This window comes from Trachinotus anak, unplaced genomic scaffold (assembly GCF_046630095.1).
Source record: "Trachinotus anak isolate AG129_WGS33_773 ecotype Australia unplaced genomic scaffold, CSIRO_AGI_Tana_v1 ptg000013l, whole genome shotgun sequence".
NCBI classification, from domain to species: Eukaryota; Metazoa; Chordata; class Actinopteri; order Carangiformes; family Carangidae; genus Trachinotus; species Trachinotus anak.
The window spans coordinates 18089808-18104026 of NW_027273864.1; the positions used below are offsets into that span (position 1 = coordinate 18089808).

The window sequence follows — 14219 nt, forward strand, 5'->3', positions numbered from 1 at the left end:
ACAGCCCACGATCACTTTAATGCACATTGCCTTCAAGGCAAAACATGAATAAGATATGATACATTGCCATTTGTTAAGTCATCTCTTTACATTTGGACCAACTGCAACATTGTGTAATTACCATATGCATACACAGCAGTTTCTACTAAATACGTATTTTTCATTTTCACAGGGATTGCACTTGTACTGTTAAGTATTTTAAATGGTATTTCTGAACACCCATGGTCCACCTGCACAGGTATTTCCACTTCATAACACCTCTTGTCAGGGCTGTGTGGGTGTGTGCAACCTGAGCCCGACTGACTGACTCTCTGTTTTGTTGTACCTGTTATTAAAACAAGACCTTGGGTAAAACCAACTGAGCTCAAACTCAGCAGAGGTGTAATCAGTCAGGTAAATGCAAACACCTATGTGGGTGTGCAGGGCCTGTGGTGTTGCTACAAGTGGTATTTGAATATTTTTCCAACACTTATTGTTTTTGTTGTTGGAATTCAGTAAGATATCCCGAATGATATAGTTTAAAAAGGTGAGGTACAAATAACAGGACAATGTTTAAATTAAAAAGCATGCCTTTTTATTTCTTGAATGTATTGAAGTGGTGTATTTTTACTCTACCCAGGTGGGCACACCTTGCATGCTGCTTTGCTTCAGAGGTGAGAGACATTGCACAAGGCACTTTAAATTCTGCCACTCTGTCAGCATAGAGGCAGCACAAAGGACATCGTTCCACTGAGGCTACTTACAAACAGAGGCCAATATGAACCACACAACCCCGCACAGCTTTACTTTGAGTACATTCAGACTTTAAATAGAATCATATATTCATACACGCACATCTCACATCAGTAAAAATCATATTAGCTTGATATTTGTACAGACCTGCTCAAATTGATGTGCTTAAGTGCACAATTTTCTAAAACAACAGACATTTCTTTGAAAGAAGAAAACCTGATCCAGCTCAGGGTGAAAGTCATCAGAGCAGAGCTAGACTGAAATGTGAAAACCTGCAAGTCTACCTCAGCCATCTCCTTGCATCATTATCTTTCTGTGTGAAGAACATTTCTCATTATGTGCGGTCCGTTTGACAGAATAAACCCTCCTTCAAGAGAGTGTTGTTCTATACCCAATTCAGAGTTTTGTAAACCTGTGGGTATGATCAACTGGGTAATGCCTGAAGGGTAAAAGGTAGATCAGAAAGTAGGCTCTTACTCCTTGTTACAGCTTCACAGGATGTATAATGCCAATTACATTCCTTAAATTTGGTATCAGAATTACATTATTGAGTAGTGCATTGTCAGGGTTTGGAGGAGAATCACAAAGTGAAAAGGGGACAAGAAATTGTATGACACGAGCAGAACACTGCAACATGTGAGCTGAAGATACAACTGTACATCATCGCAGAGTGATGAAGGTGTGGCATGACAGTAACATGGCAAACACAGCTGGCAAACAGCGCCTGCATTTTCAGCTCCTCCGGGATTTTGAGTGCTGGATCAGCCACTGAAGCGTGATATCTGAAATCAAAAAAACATGCCGCGTCAGTCTGAAAAGCAGTTCATGATTCTGACATTTTTTTTTACTCGATAGCAACACACAATATTGGCACATTGATCCAGTTTTAGCTGCACAGAAGTTCATTAAGTTACTGTAATACTAATACTACTGCTACTAAAAATATTTAGTGCTTGTTGTAATGATTACCCCTCTCTTAGTTAACTCAAGAGTGGAAGTGTGGTGTCTGAAGTAAAAAGGTGACATAAAAAGGTGCCACAACAAAACCAAATTAAGAACAATTGTAAAATGAAAAAACAAATGACTCAATCTAAATCAATCCTGTGTAAATCAATATCATGTTTAGTTTCCTTAAGCTTTCCTATGGACTTTTAGACCTCCAGTATTGCTATGGAGCTGTTGGAGCTGCGAGTTACACAGTCCCACCAATGGTATCACAGCAATGATCAACAGGTGGCAGTAATGTGTTAAGATATGCTTCTTCTGCTGCTTCATTCTTGATTAATGTTCAATTGTAGCATCTTTTCAGGAGAATATAAGGCATATAAATATAGATTAAGTCCCATGTACTGCCAGCAGTACATACAGGTCGGGACTATATGCAGCCTGAGAGGCAAAACCCAGGGCAAAAATTCTGTAAACCACTCACTGCTGCTTGATAAGCTTATTGTTTTGAGCGCATGGTAATGAATGAAGGTAATTAAACTGAAACTATAAAAAATACATTTAAACTATAAATGAATTTCAAAAATATGATTTTGAATAATGAGGAGGACGCGCCACCCTGTTCCCAGTGGAAATAATCCTGCAGTAATTCATTTCAACTTACCAATGTTGTCTTTCTCTTTGCAGGAAATTGAATAGCAGCATATCTCTCTGTCCTGAATAGCTGCCAGATTCCTGTGAAGGGAAAAAGATGCATGAAAAAATGTGACAAGTATGCATCGGGACTGATCATCTATTTCATTATTGATTTGTTATACATAAACAATAATTAATATCATAATATATAATAAGTAATATAACAAATAATATTTATTATTTAGTAATCTTATTATTACTGAACGCAGTTGAACACAATTCTCAGCACATGTTCCTAACTCGACAGCAGAAGGAGCCAGATCCTCACAGTAAAGTACAACTTAACACAGCTGCAGTTTTAACAGCAAAGACATGAAAGAGGAAATGGTTCTGATTATTTTATTAGTATAGAAGTAGTTCAACCGATGTGGGATTAAAAAAAACAAAACCAGATATAAGTACAAAGTTGAAATATGTATAAACCAGACAGATTTAAAAATAATATTAAATACAATATTTTCCAGCAAAACTGTAAGCAAACAAGACCATTTTCATGACAGAAAGAATCTACGGTGCATTATCGTGCATAAAAAATGACAGAAACTGACATTCAGTTGTAATCAAATTAAATATGTTAAGGACTTTGCACCAGTTTTCACACTTACATTTTCTCAATGAGCTGTTTTTCATCTAGAGCACTGGGAAGATCCCTTTTGTTGCCGAGTACCAGAACCTAAAAAAACAGATGATAACTGAAATCTGCAACTGCAGCAAGAAAACGCTGACAGAACCCACGCACAGTTTTGCATGACTGGTGCAGAAATCACGCAAAACTTTAAAGTGGTTTCAAGGAAACACTTACAGGAATTCCTTGCAACTGAGGTTTGTCTAATAAATTATGAAGCTCATTTCTAGATGCCTCCACCTTTTCTCGATCTGCTGCATCAACCATGTACCTAAAAACAAGCAAAATTGAAACAGAGAGTAAAATGAGTTTCACATATATTTACAGGGTACGCAGCTAAACACCAACATCTTGTTTCTGTCATTTAAAATCTCTTTCATTTATTTATCTGAAAGCCAGACCTCGGATACTCACACAATCGCATTAACTCCCCGACAGTACCGCTCCCACATGCTCCTGAACCTTGGCTGCCCTCCTATATCCCAGATCTACAGAATTAAGGGCACATCAGCACGATAGCCCTGTTTCCAAATGTCCTTAACAACGTAATTATCACCTTCTTGTAAAACCAGTCCGCTGGTGGCATTTAATTAACATTTCATTTAATTGTTTTGATAACAGCATAAAAATTTAAACTGAACCTTGATGGTGACATTTCCTTTGGTGACCTTCCTCATGTTGAACCCAACGGTAGGGATCATGTCTTCACTGAAATGCCCAGACTGAAGAGAAAGACATAAACAAAAGTCATTTCCTTACAAAACTGTAAGTCACTTCTCACACGCACACACATTTAAAGCATTTAATGATTTAAATGATCTCCAAAAATGAGTTAGTTAAAATAACAATAATAATAATCATCCTCATCAGCTCAAAAAAGACATGATGGAGTCACTATTATCTTAAAATACAAAACTCGCTATCATTAAAACCAGATCTAAGGTTTAGGGTTTGTTTTTAAATCGTTTATAAGCCATTATAAAAGCATAAAAGCATTTAAACAAGACCTTTATTGCAGAAGAAGAAGGGATCATAGACAATATAATAATCATGGTACATGATTTAGAGTCATATAATCCAGTTTATGTATAACTATGTTCGAACCTGTGAAAAGGCAGGGACCGGCATTTGTGAAAAGCCAAAAATGTAAACAAACACAGAACAAATAATTTTACACTAAAAGTGACAAACAAGGCCAGTGATAAAATACTGTGTCTTCATATGCTCTGGCTTTTGTGACTGTTCATTACTGCGGACTGAAGTGGGAAGACAAAAAAATCCACTTTAACATGAACAATCTGTGGCATTCCCCTTTAACCTCAAGACTCACAAGCTGTTTATATTCCCTCTCCCTGCCCTCCTTTGTAAACCTGTACGCACAGTCTGCTGTACACACATTTCACAGCACATGACTGGCTGGAGTCACCTGATGAAGCTAAGTGGATATGAGTGCAGCGGTCTTATGACTGAGGAAGGAGGAACCAGCCCCACTACAACCATTCACACACTCTAAACTCTTGTCACTCTAGCAGGGCATATAGCTTGAAGGAAGGAGCAGAGATATGTTCCAACCCCAAACCCAATTTCCTCCTCAGACACCCGCCTCTTTATCAGATGCTCAGGGGGCACTGACATTCACTCTGAGAAACTGTGGGATTTTCTGTGAAGATGTCATCTTCTTTTAAACTTAAATGCAAATTAAATCTGAGCTGGTGACTTGCCTTCTGCAGTGCTGTTGGCTAAGATGAACATTGGTAGTAATGGATGCTGCTTGGTAAAAAAGTACACAATTTTTTTATTTGTCACTTTATCGGATTAGATTAGAGCCACAACTAACAATTATTTTCAGTTAATCTGCTGATTATTTTCTTGACCAATCGTTAAATATATGAAACATCTAAAAAGAGTTAAATAGCCTGTAAAAATGTCCTAAAGCACAAATGGCATCGTCAGATGATGTGTTCTGTTTGTCAGTCCTAAAAATAAAGATATTCGGTTTACAATGATATAAAACACAGACAAGCACAAGATCCACAGAAACAAGAAGCTAGAACCAATGATTAAAACCAATATTAAAATGTTTGGCATTTTAATATTATCATATCATCACATTTTTATTTGACTAATTGATTAATTGTTTTAGCTTCAGCAGAAATATGTTGCCAATGGTATTAAAATAAACATGAGTTCCTGTCGTTCCAAATGAAAATGCTTTTTTTTTTTTTAAATAAAGATTCCTAAACACACTCGAAAACAATCACAAAAGGTGTACAGATCATCAATAACACAGATTAAACAAGAGTCTGGCAGAGGAAAGGTTTAACAACGCTCATCAATATTAGGATTTGTGAATTCATAACCTGCATGAAATGTTAAGTATTGTAAATGTACATTATTCCCCACTGTTCTGAAGCACACCGAGTGTAGAAGAGAATATTTCTGCACCAAGTTCAGACTGAATCTACAACCAGTAAAGATCATTTGATTGGTTGGAGATGGAGCTGATGGAGTAAAAAAAAAAAAAAAAAAAAAAAAAAAAAAAACATGTGCGTCACCACTGGAGTCATTACCACAAACTGGTAATGACTCCAGTAACCAAAGAAAGGTTTTCTCACAAAATTCTGCTCACCACCTCACGACTGTGCAGTCATTAGCCAAGACAATTGCTTCACCAGAAACAGCAGTTTTGAGTAATCCCTGCAAAGTTGCATAAGAGAAATGACCTCAAACACACACACACCAAAAAAAAACAAAAAAAAACAAAGACGATCTTTAGCCTCAGTAACAGGAATTAGATACATTTATCACCATCAGCATGTAAAGCAGCTGCAGTTCACATTCATTTCACATGGTGACAACTTAAGAAAGAACAAAGACCAATGTTTAGAAACTGTTACAACAGTCACTTTTTTAATGCCACTGGCTACCTGCATCCCCACATCAACACCAGCAGTAACTGGGACACACAATTTTCTAAACATGTCAAGAAGAGAGGCACAACTTTAACAATAAACCGACTAGCTCTACTCAGTCTACTGCTACAGTTATAAAAAAATATATATATTCATAATTGTTTTGCAGCGATGGTCAGTCTCCGTTTGTGCCAGTGTTGTCTCTTAAATAGCGATGATGTGATGATGATGAAGAAAACTCCACTGACACCGTCTTACTTGTATATATAAAGAGGTTTATTACAAAGAAGCCCAGCATCAAATCAAGCACTCGAGATTGCCTGAGAGAGGAGTCGAAGCCAATATGAATCTCCTCTGAATAACTGCTCTAACTCCCCGTCTATATAGGCTGGTTGTTTTCGTGAACCTAAGGTAAAACATATGGTTCCTAACTTACAGAAAAAGGGCTCCCTCACATAAGATGAGTGAGTCTTCAATCTCTCATCCACACCTAGACCTTTTGACCTAGAAACCCCCTAGACACGACCCCTAAATCTTTTTGCCCTAGAGCCTTCTGGCTAAGGCCATTACATCTTTTTGACCAGGGGACTCCTAGCTAAACATCCCAAATCCATAAATTCACATAACATAACATACAGAACTTCAGATACTACACCAGGAGATCTGTACAAAGGTGACACACTGTGTAGAAATGTTAACATCCATCCTGTTTGGCTACACCCCGGGCAGCTGCTAATAGTAATGGTCAGCATGCTTTTAGGTGATCTCCCTGGTGGCTGAGAAACCACAGCTGACAGTTTGGAGGCGACAACATGCAGATCACCACAAAGCAGACATGTGTATGTGTGTGTGTGTGTGTGTGTGTGTGTGTGTGTGTGTGTGTGTGTGCTGCATTTGGGTTTAGCATGCTAAACAACCACAACACAGTCACCTACTAGCCGACGAAGCTGCAAACCAGTTAGCTCAGGTGACTTGGTGACACCGGTTCAGCTTCAGTGTTTGTGCAGACGCTGCTGAGTAACGTTACACGAGTGTTTGGACCCACAACCCAGACCAGAGTAAGTCAGCACAAACCAAAACTTGGCGATTATCCCATCATTAGCGGTGAGGCTATTAGCACTACCCCTAGCAAGGTGGCTAGCAGCAGCTGAAGACTTACAGCGATCACGTTTACAAATGTTGTTTTTCCCGAGTACTGGAGGCCGACCAGCGTCAGCTCCATCTCCTCCTTCCAGAACAGAGACCTGAACCAGTCCAAAAGCCGGTTTATCAGCGCCAGCATCTTGAGGTCGGTGTTCACACTCCCCTGCGCTTGTGTCTGTGTCTCCCTCCCAGTCAGATGTGGCGTTTTCCAGCGGGGAAGGGAAGTGGGACGCAGGCAGCTGTCATATGATCAGTCAGCCAACATTAGCCCGACAGCGCCCCCCAAAAAAGCACAGCCACTTCCCCTGCGACCCTGATGAGGACTGCATTTCTTCTACCTATGGAGCTATTGATGAAAATCTGTAAATGCAATGTTTCAGTACAACCTATTTTACTCCTGAAAATCTGCACAGTGCTCATTATAGCAAGGGTGGAGGTTCTTTTACATCCTGTTAATGTAACTCATATACTTAATTCTACTCCACTACATTAAAGAGGGAAATACTGTTTTTGATCCGCATTTCAGATGAAGATTAAAAAGGAAGAATATATAATTTATTACAAAAGTTTGTAATGATACTCAGACCTTTCTAATTTCATACTTCATATGTGAGCACTAAAAGACACTGACATGACACACCTATTACAGCAAGCTGTTGTATTATATTATAATATTTTATGTTTTTCAATGAGAATTTTGTTTTGGGATTTTCCTAAGTAAGGGTTTGAGAAGTTAAGTGCACGTATAAGTGCATGTTTTATTCTTTTTTTGTCTTGCCCAAGGGACACTGAGAAGAGGTAATGGGAGGGGAACACATGCTGGTCTTTCACCTTCCTGTCCAGATCTATCCTGTCAGTCCGGAGATCGAAGCTGGGACCTTTCACTCAGAAGCCTGCACCTCTACCTTTTACAGGTTTCACTGTTTACGGAGTGTTCTGATTCTGTATTGTACCATCACATACACTTTTTAGGATGCAGCTAATCTGACAGGTCATGTCATCTTAGGTTTTTTTCATCAAAGATGGACGACTTTTCCCATATACAGTTCGCCAAAACTTTTGCTGTCCTTGCTTTCATCTTGAATGATGATCTGCAGTCCACTCTCCTCCTTTGACAGGTGAAAGTCATCAGTGTTGGTAGGCACCGCCAAATTGGGATTATTATCTGAAGTAGAGAGAAAAGAGACAAACAAAATGTTTCGAAATCAGTAACAGAATACCACTTTATCATTACGTGCCCACTGCAGACATGTCACACGTCTTAAAACCACACACCGTGTTCTCAGTTTTGGTCTGTGATTTCCCCATTTCATCTAGACTGTTCAACTTATTTTTAACCATATAAATAAAGTGTAAGTGTGTTTATTTTGTGCAAATCTTTGGTGTAGGTATTGATGTAGGTATTATTGTTATTGTTTTTAGCATTGGGTGGCTCTAGGCAATAATGAACAACCCATACTCTCTGATTTGCTCATCACAAAATGATCTTACTTACAACAGCTGTGCCGAACAGCATCTTCTTGCATCAGAAAGCATAACAATTTTTGGACGCATGGGTACATACTCTACTGTAAAATATAGTGCCTATGAAAAGTATTCATCACTCTAGGAAGTCCATGTTTTAATGTCTTAAAGTTAAAAGTAGTATAAGTAGATTGAATGTGACATTTCTGACATGAATCAACGGAAAAAAGATCCTTTAGTATCCAAAAGAAAACAGTCGGTCCAGATCTCAGAGAATTTGTGTTTAAAAAGGCTGTTTACTGACAACCCCATGCAACCTGACAGAGTTTGAGCAGTTTTGCAAAGACGAACAGGGGAAATTTGCGGTGTCCAGATGTACAACGCTTCAGACTTGTCAACTGTCTCTTGGTGGCCTCCCCCACCTTTTTTGAAGACGGCCTCAGAATTTTTTTCAACGTCTAATTTACTTACACTCCAAGGGAAGCTCGGTAACTTGTTATTTTCTCAGAATTATCCTCATACTTACATTTTCTCATACGTATGATGCCTGACTTGTGGTCTTCAACCACATTTTTGCAGAGCTGCTTGTAGTTTTTCTGTGTGCTGTATGTTTAACCATGATGCTGACTCACCCAAAGTTGGATCTTCCAGATACAGGTGCATTGACCATTGACTTCAAACAAGCAATCCCCATAACAAATTATATGACTCCTAAAATCAGTTGGCTGCAGCAGTGATGATTTAGATGTGTATTTTAACAGTGAAGCAAGAAAATACGAAATAAGTGTTTTATATTTGTTTTTATGATTCATTTGGACCACTTTGGGGTCTGTTTTGGTATGGTATAAACATGTTTATTCTTATATTGATCAGTGTCCAAAAAGCAATATTAAACCACTTTGATTCAGTGTTGTAAAATGATAAAATATGAAAACTTCCAAAGTGGGTGAGGCAAGCTGTACATGTGAAAAAGAAGTTTATCGTCCTTCACAAATCTGCTTCTTTTAAAAATGTTTGTATTTTCGTGAAAATATGTTGATGAGTAATGGATTAATATAAGTAGTAGCTTTATGCCTGTGTTTTATTCAATGAAATATACAGGTGTTGACATTTTCAGCTGACATATTTACATAGTTTCCATTAAAGCTTACTCACTTGCTTGGTTCTTAATACAGGCGGTAGACAGAAACACAAGGAGGCTGAGAGAGATCAAAACAAAGCTGACGCCAAGAATCACATGAATGGCGTCCCCACCATTGCTGTGCATTGCTGCTGAAACATCAATGTCACAGTCATGTTAGTTCAATTCAACTATATTGTCATTGAGTACTGGTGTAAAGCATAACAAAAGTCTTGTGCTGAGAGCTGCTGGAGCCATGTTCCATCTTCTACATACCATGTACACCACAAATTGAGTTGTGGGTTCTGTTTCCTGGAAACAGTTCAGCAAGTCCAAACGCACTGCACCTGTTGGCCAGAAACAGTTATGTTTATTTGGTGTAATTTGGTGCTTTATGGAGAATTATTATTGTAGTAGAACTCTTTTGAAAGGGTCTTACTGTGTCCATGGCTTGCAGCTTTTCTCTTTCGCATCAAAATAGGCATTATCAGGACATTCAGGGTGCTTTGTCAACTTTCCATCCACAGAAATGTCTGCAAAGATATATAGATAGATCATCAGGTCAAAATGTAAAGTTGTCCAATGCTTTGATTCATGACCAAATTCCTGCTAAACTAATGACATTCCCATTGGCCTCCACTGTACTTTATGTTTAGAGCTAATTAGCAAATGTCAGTAAACTAAGACAGCGAACATGGTTAATACGATACCCTCCTTGCATCAGTATTGTTGCATCGTCATTGTGAGCCGACATTAAGGTTTAACTCAAAGAACTGTGTTCATATTGCTGCGTCAGCACTCCTTGCATTTCTCAAAACTTCAAAAGTTTAGCAAACCTTTTGCTAAGCTCTTTTGATATCATTATGAGCAGCTGTTGTGAACTGGAGGGGGGTTGTGGGTGTTTTCTAACATACAGATGTGGCTTTGTCATACCTTCATTTCATCTCCAGTTGTGCACTTTGACATCCCATGATGTCACACCCACAATCACAAACATAGTGAAACAAGATTTGTTCCTGCCCATATCTTTGAAACTAACTAGCTGTTATAACAACTTATTCATTTTAGTTCAAAATGTGTCCAGTCTCACCTGTCGTGTTCAGTTTCTCCCCTGTGACAAATTTGTTTTCCTCACAAGCTGAACAGTCATTGTTGGAGCACAGGAAACCAGGCGGACATGAACATTTTGCATCTCTGGTCGGCGTACATTTTTCTGCATACTCTATGGAAGACGAGAATTAAATCAACAGAACTTACAGGCGTTAACAATCTTCTGTCTTTTATCCCGTGTTAAATGCATTGTCAACATCAGTGGCAAGTGTTTTACTGGAGGTCCTGAGAGCAGGGTTATTGTTTTTCTATTTAAATCAAACCTCTTATCAGTATTTTCAGTCTTACCATATGGGCATGTCTGGCATTTCTCACATCTGTCAAAGAATGTGTATTGATTCGAGAAGTCGCCCTCATTACATGGGCTACAGAGAGTTTTCTTGTGCTCGGTACAGAACTCCTTCCTATATTGACCTTCAAAACAAGAAATAAATGCAGTCACCCTCAAGAATATGGATAATATTCACACTTGTTACCTTGAATGGAACCTCATAGCTTCTATTATAAACACATGGTCTAATACTTAGATCAAACATCTCAACAGATTTGTATAAAACACATTTTATCTTATCATTTTAAAGGTTAATTATTCTATCAGATATTTTACCTGGGGGACACATGTCACAGCATCTTTCTCCAGTGTACATCTGTTGATCACCACAGTCTTTAGCATATCCTGTAGCCCAAGTACCCAGGGTGTATAGAGCTACCAGCAAACACTTCAACGGAAACATTATGACCAGTGCTTTGTTCGTGCCTGCAGGGTTTTATCTTGGTTGCTTGCTGACGTCAGTGTAATGCGTGAGTGTGGTTAGTAAGCTGAGAGACACTGTGAGACATTTACAGAGGTTGGGAGGAAGTGAAAGACCACCAGCAGCTGTAAGTATAAATCAATTTGACAACAGTATAAAATTAGTAATAAAACTGGTTTAATTAGATTTCTTCTAATTTCTTCTTTCTTCTTTGTACCAGTATGAATTTATTAGATGACCCTTGTGTCCCTTTTGTTTATTGTTACATTTTCATTTTAGTCATTTAAAGCAGGACTGTTGAGCTGGTCTTCAGGAGGGGACCCTGATGTTTGATCATCATAAGCAGTTAGTTTTCAATTTTCTCTATAAGATAGAAAATAAGTTGAATGCTAATTATTGTATATGTTTATGAAGCCTGACAGGAGGAAGCCATGTAGAGTGTAGGGCTGAGGAAGCAGTAAGAGTTGGTTGGGTTTCGATCATGGGTTTCACATGGGATCCATATCTAAGTTGGTAAAACACCTGGATCCTTTTAAAACTTTGTCTCTACTTGGTCTTAGCTAAAGAAACACCTGGGTAATTAATCTACCAAAAGATGATTTAGTAGTAGTAAAAATAAACATCTTGAGTGATAGCTAGTCATCACTGAATAGCTAGCAGATCTGAATATGACTCAGTCTGTGTCCTGGAAAGCCCATAGCCTACAGTGTGTGGACACGTTTAAAGAAACAAAAGTTTTCCCCAAATGTTCAGCAGCATCCCCAAAACCACTGAGTTAAGATCACTAGTGGGAATAAGGCCTAAGAGATGACAAAGAAAACATGAAATAATTTGTGGTCATTCTTAAACAGTCATCTGCTGTGACTATGTCAGCCCTGGACTCCAAGTTTTATTTTTTTGCCCCCGGCTTACTGAAAGCTGTAGGTTTCAGTCATGCAACCTTTGTAAAATGTGGTCAAGGTTGCACCGGGCTTTTTTTTTTCTTTTGCTGCATTGTGTAGTGTTTAGTACACAGGTGTTACAGCAGAAGGATGAGGCCCACGCACAGACTTGCTTTTTTCTTTTCCTTTATTCAGACAGCATTATGTTGAATCAAAGCCCAATGTGTTGGTTTACACCTTCATCAGGGATCACTATGAAATTTATGATGCAGGAGTACGCAGTTAGAAATGCATGATAAAGATAAAATATTTTTCAAATTGCCCAGTAGCTTATCCATTTATATAGTTAAGCTTTGGCTGAGGTGTTATACAGCCTAATGGCAGTGGGAACAAAGGACGTCCTGATGATATGTTAAGAAATAATGCTGTGAACTTACTTTATGTAGTTGTTGACATTTGGTGTGTGTGTGTGTGTGTGTGTGTGTGTGTGTGTGTGTGTGTGTGTGTGTGTGTGTGTGTGGCATTGCAGGGGGGTTTCCTGGTAAATGCTAAAACACACTACTAAGTGCTAAAATAATCAGCTTAGTCAAAACTCTTGTCAAAGGTTAGTCATTTTACACAAATTACCAACAATTCTGACCAGTACCAGACCACCAGATTCTCTTTGACTCACCACCCACTGTAACACAAACTGGGAGTTATCAGAGCCCTGCAACACCAAGCTGATAATGTGCGAACATGTGTCCTGGCCCAAGAGAAGACACACAAGCACCTGAAGGAGGCTCTTCAAATTTGTGGATTCTCTAACTGGACCTTTGTGAAATCAGCCACAAGATCCTGGAAGAACACGGACAGCGTGGGTGGTGAAGAAAAGAAGAAAATGCAACAACATTGTCATCCCATAAGTGTCTGGAGTATCTGAGAAATTCAAGAGCGTCTACAACAAGCACCCCATCCCTGTGAAAAACTGGTCCATCCAAGAGATTGCACACCCAGCAAACTAGTGTATGCATTCAAATGCAGTGATGAACGTACAGACCTATACATCAGTGAAACCAAACAACCACTAGCACACAAACATATGGCTCAACACAGGAGTGCTAACAGTCCAGGCCTAGACTCAACAGTTTACAACGTACTTACACCTGAGGGATAAGGGACACTCCTTTGAAGCAACAGACTAATCTATAATAAAAAATATGTTTAAAAAAATAATTGGTTACAGCTCTACTTGTAGAAACACTTTATTCTGTAGAAATATGTGAGAACTCAGATTATATAGCACAGAGCATTGTAACATCAAATCATGTGTTTTGGAAAAAGGATTAGTGGTATCCCCCAGTTGGATTCACACCCATCACGACCACACTGCATATGACTGTACCACCATTTACCTCCCTCTCTGTCACTCACGCACAGTCACAATCACATGCATATGAAACCTCTGGCAGGATGTGACCTCTTCATAGACGCACATACGTCAAGTTCTCAAGAGTAGTCACTGTAGAGCCACAACAGACATGATATAGACACTGTATACAAAGTTGGATTTCCCTTTAAAGCTGCACTGTGGGCCTTGTGGTGACGGTGGGTGGAAAAAACATGTGCTGTCACTGCCCTCAACATTATGCTTACTGAAGGTTATGACATTTGATGACACAGAATATAGAGGACATCGCCCAAACACTAAAGATCTGTCTCTTCTTTTAAATCAGACAATCACTGAACCAACATGGAAAATACAGTGCTGACAAAACGGCCTTCTGATTTTTTGTCCAAAAGGGGAACTCTATGGTGGCTGAGAGAGCTCAACGCACTGCAACTTATGAATACATGCAA

General features: G+C 38.9%; 2 protein-coding genes across 3 annotated transcripts; both read right to left on the bottom strand.

The window, feature by feature from the left end:
• Positions 1-551: 551 nt before the first annotated feature.
• Positions 552-7380, bottom strand: arl8ba (ADP-ribosylation factor-like 8Ba). Its single transcript, XM_071495256.1, has 7 exons — positions 7070-7380; positions 3640-3720; positions 3413-3486; positions 3176-3269; positions 2979-3046; positions 2342-2412; positions 552-1514 (listed from the first exon to the last, which is right to left on the bottom strand). Exons 1-7 carry the CDS (start codon positions 7190-7192, stop codon positions 1465-1467), a joined length of 561 nt encoding a protein of 186 aa, XP_071351357.1. The 5' UTR covers positions 7193-7380; the 3' UTR covers positions 552-1464.
• Positions 7381-7571: 191 nt separating this feature from the next.
• On the bottom strand, positions 7572-11565 carry tnfrsf18 (tumor necrosis factor receptor superfamily, member 18). Of its 2 annotated transcripts, none has more exons than XM_071495254.1 (7): positions 11355-11565; positions 11036-11161; positions 10728-10859; positions 10077-10170; positions 9914-9984; positions 9673-9786; positions 7572-8218 (listed from the first exon to the last, which is right to left on the bottom strand). In XM_071495254.1, exons 1-7 carry the CDS (start codon positions 11479-11481, stop codon positions 8070-8072), a joined length of 813 nt encoding a protein of 270 aa, XP_071351355.1. In that variant the 5' UTR covers positions 11482-11565; the 3' UTR covers positions 7572-8069. The 2 variants fall into 2 exon arrangements, with proteins under 2 accessions (XP_071351355.1, XP_071351354.1); XM_071495253.1 differs by having other exon boundaries at positions 9673-9789; positions 11355-11564.
• Between the last annotated feature and the right edge of the window lie 2654 nt (positions 11566-14219).